At 41.1% G+C, this 10,347-nt stretch overlaps 1 protein-coding gene across 1 annotated transcript in view; it reads left to right on the top strand.

The window, feature by feature from the left end:
- The window catches only part of LOC139414105 (glutamate receptor ionotropic, NMDA 3B-like), a 56,063-nt gene extending 49,805 nt beyond the window's left edge, over positions 1-6,258 (top strand). Inside the window, exons 15-18 of the mRNA XM_071161986.1 lie at positions 1,910-2,074; positions 2,371-2,438; positions 4,619-4,860; positions 5,252-6,258. Coding sequence (XP_071018087.1) covers positions 1,910-2,074; positions 2,371-2,438; positions 4,619-4,860; positions 5,252-6,183 — 1,407 coding nt within the window. The 3' untranslated portion in view covers positions 6,184-6,258. The remainder of the gene's footprint in view (positions 1-1,909; positions 2,075-2,370; positions 2,439-4,618; positions 4,861-5,251) is intronic.
- The last annotated feature ends 4,089 nt before the right edge of the window (positions 6,259-10,347 follow it).

Raw genomic sequence — 10,347 nt, 5'->3', positions numbered from 1 at the left:
CAGACTTGAGGCAGTTCTACAGAATAACAACATGAGGCAGGACAGAAGTCCACGATCCAAGGTGTACCTCTGGGTCACATGGGGTCACATGGGGTCACATGGGGTGGCTCACCTTGTGTCGTTCCAGGTGCTTCTAGAGGAAATAGACAGAGAAACGATGGCAGTGTTTTGCCTGATAAGTGTACTTGTAGTTTCCCATAGAGACCGTGTGTGCGTGCAGCGTGCGGTAATGAGTGTATGTGTGCTATTCGTTCTGGTCAGAAGACTTGTGTCCCTGTAGATCATGGGGATGGAGATGGTTATTATGGGATGGCAGAGAGAGAAGGACATGGTCCTGTTTGAATACTTCCTACCTTCTTAAAAGGGGCAATCTGCAGTTGAAACTAAAACGAAGCGCCCTCCCCTGTTTCAGTAAAAAGCTGAGGGAAGGGGCTGGAGAAATCTAACCACTCTCAAATTCATAGACAGCGCTATGGATGCTAGGACTGACCATCCATGATATCAACATTTTCAAGGTTATATAGTGTTTGTTTACATTTACTATGTTTACACACATTTGAGTAAAACAAGCTAGTATTTTACAGCCAGCAGCATACCCCCCTACAGCATACCCCCCTACAGCATACCACCCTACAGCATACCACCCTACAGCATACCACCCAGCATCTCACTGCTGGCTGGCTTCTGAAGCTAACCAGGGTTGGTCCCTGGATGGGAGACCAAATGTTGCTGGAAGTGGTGTTGGAGGGCCAGTAGGAGGCACCCTTTCCTCTGGTCTAAAATAAAATATCCCAATGCCCCAGGGCAGTGATTGGGGACATTGCCATGTGTAGGGTGCTGTCTATCTGATGGAATGTTAAACGGGTGTCCTGACTCTCTGTGGTCACTAAAGATCCCATGGCACTTATCGTAAGAGTAGGGGTGTGAAACCTAAATTCCCAATCTGGCCCTCATACCATCACAGTCACCTAATCATCCAATTGGCTCATTCATCCTTCCTCTCCCCTGTAACTATTCCCCAGGTTGTTGCTGTAAATGAGAATGTGTTCTCAGTCAACTTACCTGGTAAAATAAGGGTTAAATAAATAGTGTTTTGATGGGGTACGACAGTTGAACTAAGCTCATGAGGCATTAATTAGTAAGTTATACTCTTCAAGAATCAATCAAATCAAATGTTATTTGTCACATACACATGGTTAGCAGATGTCAATGCGAGTGTAGCGAAATGGATACATTCTCACCAAAATTGTAGCAACTGCAGATTGCCCCGTTAAGGTCATCACTGATAGGTGGAAGCAACTGGCTCGAGTTTTAATCATGATGATGTCAGGTGACGGAGAAAGTGGAACTATTTGGTTCACTCTGCCATCTAGAGACCACTGTTGGAACCACAGTCAACCTCATACCTTAAGGCAAAATGGGGACTGTGAAGACACATAGACCATTTAATGCATTTTGTATTGTAATTTGCATTTTATTATGTATATGATGCGTGGTTGGGTTACGACTGTTATATGTGGTTGTCTCGCTTGGCTATCTTAAGATGAATGCACTAGCTGTGGGTCAGTCTGGATGGGAGCGTCTGCTGAATGACTAAATTGTAATGTAAATGTAGTGCTATGTATGTATATTTACAGTATGTATAATATGTATTTTATTTGTTGTGTTGTGTTTCCTGTTTGGACCCCAGGAAGAGTAGTCACTGACTGCCTCAGCAGCAGCTAACTATGGAACCTAATAATAAATACTCTCTTCCCTCTCTCACCCTCTCTCACCCTCTCTCTCCCTCTCTCTAACCCTCTCTTGCGCTATATATATATCTCTCTCACTTTCTCTCTCTCACTCTCTCTCTCTCACACCCTCTCTTGCCCTCTATCTCTCCCTCTTTCTGACTCTCTCTCTCTCCCAGAATTTATCGATGGGGATAGATCATTTCTCAGGCCTGTTTGTGATGTTGTGTGTGGGGGTGGTTGGAGCCATTTTTACCTTGGCAGCTGAACACACCTTCTATCACCTAGCCCTGCCCCGGCTACGGCGGTCACACACACTCACCTACTGGTTGCATACCAGCCAGGTATGTAGGTACACACACACACACACACACACACACACACACACACACACACACACACACACACACACATGAACTAGATCTATAGCAAGCCACCAAGCTTTTAATAGTATCTAAGATAATTAGAATTTCACACTTTTAAAAACATATTATCAAGGTGATCTTATCAAGGTGATCTTACCACTGTTATCTTAACAAGGTGATCTTATCAAGGTGATCTTACCACTGTTATCTTAACAAGGTGATCTTTATTGAGTGAATGTTCTCTCATCTGTGTTGTATCATCTATCTGTTGACAGAAGATCCATCGAGCCCTGAACACCCCTTACGAGGACGTAGGGAAAGAGTTGATTGGCCTGGACCACAAGTAGAGAAACACTGATCAATACTATCTATATTAGAGTATAGGTTATCAATACTGTCTATATTAGAGTATAGGTTATCAATACTGTCTATACTAGAGTATAGGTTATCAATACGGTCTATATTAGAATATAGGTTATCAATAATGTCTACATTAGAGTATAGGTTATCAATACTGTCTATATTAGAGCAGAGGTTATCAATACTGTCTCTACTAGAGTATAGGTTATCAATACTGTCTATATTAGAGTATAGGTTATCAATACTGTCTATATTAGGATATAGGTTATCAATACTGTCTCTACTAGAGTATAGGTTATCAATACTGTCCATATTAGAGTGTAGGTTATCAATACTGTCTCTATTAGAGTATAGGTTATCAATACTGTCTATATTAGAGTATAGGTTATCAATCCTGTCTCTACTAGAGTATAGGTTATCAATACTGTATATATTACATTATAGGTTATCAATACTGTATATATTACATTATAGGTTATCAATTATATCTATATTGCAGTCTGGGTTATCAATACTATCTATATTAGAGTATAGTGTATCAATACTATCCATATTACAGTATAGGTTATCAATACTGTCTATATTAGAGTATAGGTTATCAATATTGTCTATATTAGGATATAGGTTATCAATACTGTCTCTACTAGAGTATAGGTTATCAATACTGCCTATATTAGAGTGTAGGGTATCAATACTATCTATATTAGAGTATAGGTTATCAATACTGTCTATACTAGAGTATAGGTTATCAATCCTGTCTCTACTAGAGTATAGGTTATCAATACTGTATATATTACATTATAGGTTATCAATACTGTCTATGTTAGAGTGTAGGTTATCAATACTGTCTCTATTAGAGTATAGGTTATCAATACTGTCTATATTAGAGTATAGGTTATCAATCCTGTCTCTACTAGAGTATAGGTTATCAATACTGTATATATTACATTATAGGTTATCAATACTGTATATATTACATTATAGGTTATCAATTATATCTATATTGCAGTCTGGGTTATCAATACTATCTATATTAGAGTATAGTTTATCAATACTATCCATATTACAGTATAGGTTATCAATACTGTCTATATTAGAGTATAGGTTATCAATACTGTCTATATTAGGATATAGGTTATCAATACTGTCTCTACTAGAGTATAGGTTATCAATACTGTCTATATTAGAGTGTAGGTTATCAATACTATCTATATTAGAGTATAGGTTATCAATACTGTCTATACTAGAGTATAGGTTATCAATCCTGTCTCTACTAGAGTATAGGTTATCAATACTGTATATATTACATTATAGGTTATCAATACTGTATATATTACATTATAGGTTATCAATTATATCTATATTGCAGTCTGGGTTATCAATACTATCTATATTAGAGTACAGTTTATCAATACTATCCATATTACAGTATAGGTTATCAATACTGTCTATATTAGAGTATATGTTATCAATACTGTCTATATTAGAGTATATGTTATCAATACTGTCTATATTACAGTATAATTTATCAATACTGTCTAAATTACAGTATAGTTTATCAATAATCTCTATATTACCGTATAGGTTATCAAAAATATTTATATTACATTATAGGTTATCAATACTATATATATATAGTAGAGTATAGATTATCAATACTATCTATATTAGAGTATAGGTTATCAATACTGTCTATATTATAGTATAGGTTATCAATATTGGCAATATTACAGTAAAGGTCATCAATACTGTCAATAGTACAGTATATGTTATCAATACTATCTATTCTACAGTATAGATAATTTCTAAATTACGCTATATGTTATCAATACTCTCTATATTAAATGATAGGTTATCAATACTCTATATTGCGTTATAGGTTATCAATACTATCTATATTACAGTATAGGTTATCAATACTGTCTATATTAGTGTTTAGGTTATCAATACTGTCTATATTACAATATTGGTTATCAATACTATCTATATTAGTGTATAGGTTATCAATACTGTCTATATTACAGTATTGGTTATCAATACTATCTATATTAGAGTATAGTTTATAAATACTATATTACAGTATAGGTTATCAATATTGTCAATATTACCTTTCTTTCTCTCTCTCTCTCACTCCCCCCCCCCCCCTCTCTCTCTCTCCCCCAGTCCCTCCCCTTGTGTCTCTGACAGCTGCAGCCTCCACAGACACCAGCAGCCTCGCCCTCCTCCTCCCCCGTCTTCCCCCCTGCCTGCCCCCCCTCCTCCTCAGCCCTCCTCTCCTGCCCGGGACATCAAGGAGAACAAGAGGGTCCACTTTGATCTGGAGAGTCTACACAGCTACCGTCTACACACACACACCGCCTCGTTCTGGGGACGTCCTGGCATGGTGGGGCGACACGGCCTGGGAGGTACACACTCACTCTAACACACACATTTGTTTTACCGTCCTTGTGGGGACCAAAACATTTATTCCCATTCAAAATCCTATTTTCCCTAAACCCTAATCCTTAACCTTAACACCTAACCCTAAAACTAAACCTAACCCTATCTCTTAACCCTAGTTCTAACCCTATACTTAACCACTAAGCCTAAAATACACGTTTTCCCTGTGGGGATCAGCGAAATGTCCCCAGAATTTTCCTTGTTTCACTATCCTTTAGCAGAACTTCTGGGACCCACAAGGATAGTAAAACCAAACCACACACACACTTTACATGCTTTATCCACAAATCACATTCCCTTCAATGAGATTCAGAGAAAAGGTCACACATAGTTTCTGTCTTCCCCTGTCTGTTCCAGGGTGTCTGGGTGGTTTATCTCCTCCTCAGGTTAGCCTGCATGCTAACGGTGGCCCAGCATCGGCCCTGGCCTCCCCCGGCCTGGCCCTGCCTCCTCTGGGGAACCCAGGCAATCAGGCCTTCCTGTGGGAGGGAGAGCTCCAGGAGGTCCAGGGGAGGATCGAGACGTTCACAGCCCAGCTGAGAGACGCCGTGGCCAGGAGGGCCGAGATACAGACCTGCCTGGAGAACCATAAAATGAACCAGAGCACAGCTACTGCTGTCAAACTGGAGAAAGACAAGATTGGCCAGTCACAAAGCCTGGAGAGAGTGAGAACCAACGCAGAGAAAGATAGAACCAAGGAAGAGAGAGAGGGGCTCAACCAGGAGAAAGGGAGGAGTGGCAGATCAAACCTCTGTTGCAGCCTGGACAGAAACAGAGACAGAGACAGGACAGGCAGGGACAGTTCCACTATGAGACAAACAGCCAGACAGGACACAGACAGGGACAGACTGTTACACCAATCAGAAACTGAGAGAGACCGAGATGACCAATCAAAAAGCCTTGACAGAAATGGGAGCAGCCAATCACATGCCTCCAACATTCTGCAGACAGGGAGGAACAGCCAATCAGAAGCTCTGACCATCCTACAGAGGAGGAGAGAGATCCAATCAAAAACCTCCACCAGCCTGGACAGAGAGACAACCAACCAATCAGGTGCTGTCAATACACTACAGGGAGAAAGAACTGTCCAATCACGTAACTCCACCAGCCTGGAGAGAGGAAGAGCCAGGCAATCAGGTGCAGTGAAAGACCAGGAGAGGGGGAGAACTGTCCAAACACGGACAGGGGCTAGTCTGGACAGACTGAAAGCTAGCCAATCCAGTGCCGGCACTGGGAATCTGGTTAGAGAACGTCCCGCCCCCATGGACACCCAGAAGAGTTTGTGTTAGTCGTTTGATTGGTTATTTATTAGAACACAAAAGACCAATTAGAGGGCTGGAAAAGAATCTAACAGGTCCAAATGATGATGAGTTTTAAAAAACAATGACAGAGATGTGGCACTGGTCCATTTGCCTCTGATGTCAACGGCTGCTGTCTGTTAACAAAATGTCTGATCAGAACTTTACCCATCTACTGTTTGTCTCCACTAGGTGTGTTTCCTTTTTGTTTCTAACTACTAATAGCTCTCTCTCTTCATCTCATACCCCTGGGTTGTGTTCACTAGGAACCAAACAGAAGCAAACAGAACAAAATGGGAAGGGACCTACCTGAATTTGTCCAATAGAATCTCTCGTTTTTGTTGCAGAAGGTTTTTCTGTTTGGAGCGAACGGTTTACGTTGCAATGGTTTGTGACTACTGTACACACCCCAGGTCTGTAGTCAGTTCTCAGTGGGTCATTCAAGGTACACGTGGGGCTCCTAAATGTTCAATCAAGTGCTATCTCCGCCCGACCGGGTAAGAATCGGCTATCCCAGAGGGAAACTACACGTGTCCACTGTCATTGTCCTGACTGATCCTCTATAAGGACCTTGAGTTGGTTTGATACTATGCAGTTGAATTTAATTTACTTTAATGGAATTTGTATGTTGGATGTCATGGTGGTGTCAAATGTAACTATACAGTAACAATAGTCGAACCTGGAAGTGGATGAAAAAGGTGGATGTGGGAAGAGAAAAGGCGGTTGTATTTGAGCCTATAGCAGGTGTTTTAGAAGAGATGCAGGTTGCTAGGTTACCTGTAGAGGACTGAGGAGTGTTGTAGATATGTTGTTCTGGTGTTGATGGGTCGTGTTCGATGTCCCATAATGCTGCCTATAACAACAGCTATATTCTCACACACAACAGAATTGTATCAGCATATTATTGGGACTCGTATCATGTTGTTGTATATCATTTCCATATTTTTAAATTCAACATTTATATACTGGTTTTAATGCAACGAATTACCACAGACTGTAATGACAGTCTATACCACAAGGTGGTGCCTGGATCTCTCTCCCTCTCTCTCTCTCTCACACACACACACACACACACACACACACACACACACACACACACACACACACACACACACACACACACACAACCTACTCAACTAAGCAACTGAAACATTCTTTCATTGATGAGAAGGAAAATATTATAATATTTCACTGTCATAGTAATAACAATTTTCATTCGGTCTTTCCCTCAATTCTGTGATATTTAGCAACACAGAGACGCCCCCCCCCCCGAACACATATACACACACTCACATAAAGGTGTGCACACAGACACAATCACCCAGTTATAGTAATTCGCTGTAAAAGACAAACCTCTCATCGTTAATCCACCCAAAATCACACGCTCTGTTTACATGATTCTGACGAGCAATTAGAACACTGCTGCGCCTCACTCGTATGAATCAAAGCTCAGATTTAACTCATCTGTACAAGTGTGTGTGCGTGTGTTTCACAGTGAACAAAATGAGGTCAGACAACAATTGTATCTAAATGTATGGATGTTATACATCTGACATATTTACATATTTACTCAGGCATACGGAGCAGAGGTAGGGGAATATATATGCACACACACACACTGGGAATGGGGACCCCATTCCCAGTGACGCTGGTCTGTGTGAAGCCTGCAGGATATTTTAGTCTTAGTCACGCATGTTAGAACACACACACATTAACCCACGCATCCTAAAATATATCTTTCTGCATCACTGTTTGTTGTTCTCTCTTTATCTCTTTTTACATCTCCCTCCCTTCATATCTCTGTGAGAAGTGAGACAGTACGAGATATGGACAGATAGTAGAGAGATATGGACAGACAGTAGAGACAGTAAGAGATATGGACACAGTAGAGAGAGATATGGACAGACAGTAGAGAGAAAGAGATAGACAGACAGTAAGAGATATGGACACAGTGGAGATACATATGGGCAGACAGTAGAGAGAGAAAGAGATATGGACAGACAGTAGAGAGAGAAAGAGATATGGACAGACAGTAGAGAGAGATATGGACAGACAGTAGAGAGAGTTATGGACATACAGTAGAGAGAGAAAGAGATATGGACAGACAGTAGAGAGAGATATGGACAGAGAGTAGAGAGAGATATGGACAGACAGTAGAGACAGTAAGAGATACGGACACAGAGAGAGATATGGACAGACAGTAGAGACAGTAAGAGATATGGACACAGTAGAGAAAGAGATATGGACAGACCGTAGAGACAGTAAGAGATATGGACAGACAGTAGAGAGAGAGCGATATGGACAGACAGTAGAGAAAGATATGGAGAGACAGAGAGAAGGGTTTGAGACAGAGAAGGGAATGAGACAGACAGAGCAGAGGCCTTTGTTTTGTTCTGTTGAATCACTCCTCATATGAAGGCCACCTCAGTCCTCCGGACAGTTCTACACACACACACTGCTGCAGAGTGTTGAGACGTCTGTGATGGAGTGTGTGTGTGTGTGTGTGTGTGTGTATGTGTGTGTGTGTGTGTGTGTGTGTGTGTGTGTGTGTGTGTGTGTGTGTGTGTGTGTGTGTGTGTGTAGAGGCCAGATGGTGAGGACCCTAGGGATATTCAACCAGGACTGACTCAGCCCTCAGTGGGAGTGGGGACTAACTCTCTCTCCTCCTTCCCTCGCTCTCTCTCTTTACCCCTCCCTTCTCTTTCATATCCCTGTCTCTGTATTAGGAGTATAGATTTTACAAGGGGTTAGCAGGGACTAACCAATAGTAGAATTCATTAAAGAGATCTGATAACAACCCACATCCTTTTGTGTGTGTGTGTGTGTGTGTGTGTGTGTGTGTGTGTGTGTGTGTGTGTGTGTGTGTGTGTGTGTCAATAGAGGATCTTTTTCACTACTCCAGGGATAACAGCTGTATTCTTGACAACTAAAGACTCCTCCAACCTAATGTCTGTGCTTCAGCTCAGTGGGCTAACTTGAGACACATAAACCACCAATGCCGGTCAGTCACACAAACTTCAATGAATTTGCAAATAGACGTTTCCTTAGTCAAGGAGTTTATAACCATTACCTGGAAACACAAGTTTAAAAAAAACAGTAGCCCATGAAAAAGGACAGTAATATAATATTAGTATTTACATTGGTAATAAAGACAAAAAGGTAAATAAATGACATCTCTGGAAAAGGCAGCATTTCTGTTTCTTAGAAGTCATAATACAAGTTCATAGAAACACAATGAAGTAGAATACACTCATTCACACACAGAAACACACATGCAAGACAGACACACCCTCACACACATACACATGCAGACTAACACCAGTATTCAACAGTTCTATTATCAAAAGAGGATATCCACTGCAGAACAAGTCATTCTGCTACTAGGCAACCGATGCACACAGACCACACCCACAAGTCTATACAGTCTTTAGTCACCATTTATCTTATTGTATTGTCAGTGGGGGTTTGATTAGCAACACATTTTATACAATTGGAGTTGAGTCTGTATGTGTGTGTGTGTGTGTGTGTGTGTGTGTGTGTGTGTGTGTGTGTGTGTGTGTGTGTGTGTGTGTGTGTGTGTGTGTGTGTGTGTGTGTGTGTGTGTGTGTTTTAATCTGAATTAAAAATCATATCTAAAATCCCAAAATTCTATTTTCCTAAAAGTAGTGCACTGTGTTAGCGGTCTGTAGCGCGGACCCCCACCACCAAACGACTTCCCGCGGCTATGTGTGTCTGTGTGGATCTGTTCACGTTGTTAAGCCAAATGTTCCCTCCAGTCTTTGTCTCCTCCTCTTTGTTTACTGTAGTAATCCTCTCCAAGATGTTCACTTTCCTTCCTCCTTTTCCCCTCCTCTTCTTCGTCTCTACAGTAAGTCAGTGGAATGGAAACCTGAGAGAGATCCTATATACAGTATAGTATAGTATAGTATAGTACAGCTGCTGAGTATAGTCAGTATAGTTGTATAGTCTAGTCAGATAGTAGTCGGTGGTAAACCAACTACTAGAGCTGCTATTGTTTCTGTTGTCTTTAGTGATCCAGTCTCCATGCTCCTGAAGACCTTCAGTCAGACACGCTCCACCTCCACTGTTAGACCCCGACTTAGCAGTGTTCTATGTCGCGTTATAACCTCCACTACTGTTAGACCCCGACTTAGC

Source organism: Oncorhynchus clarkii, chromosome 7 (genome assembly GCF_045791955.1).
Source record: "Oncorhynchus clarkii lewisi isolate Uvic-CL-2024 chromosome 7, UVic_Ocla_1.0, whole genome shotgun sequence".
In the NCBI taxonomy this organism is placed as follows: domain Eukaryota; kingdom Metazoa; phylum Chordata; class Actinopteri; order Salmoniformes; family Salmonidae; genus Oncorhynchus; species Oncorhynchus clarkii.
The sequence above is the reverse complement of the archived record's forward strand: the minus strand, read 5'-3'. Positions and strand labels throughout refer to the sequence as shown.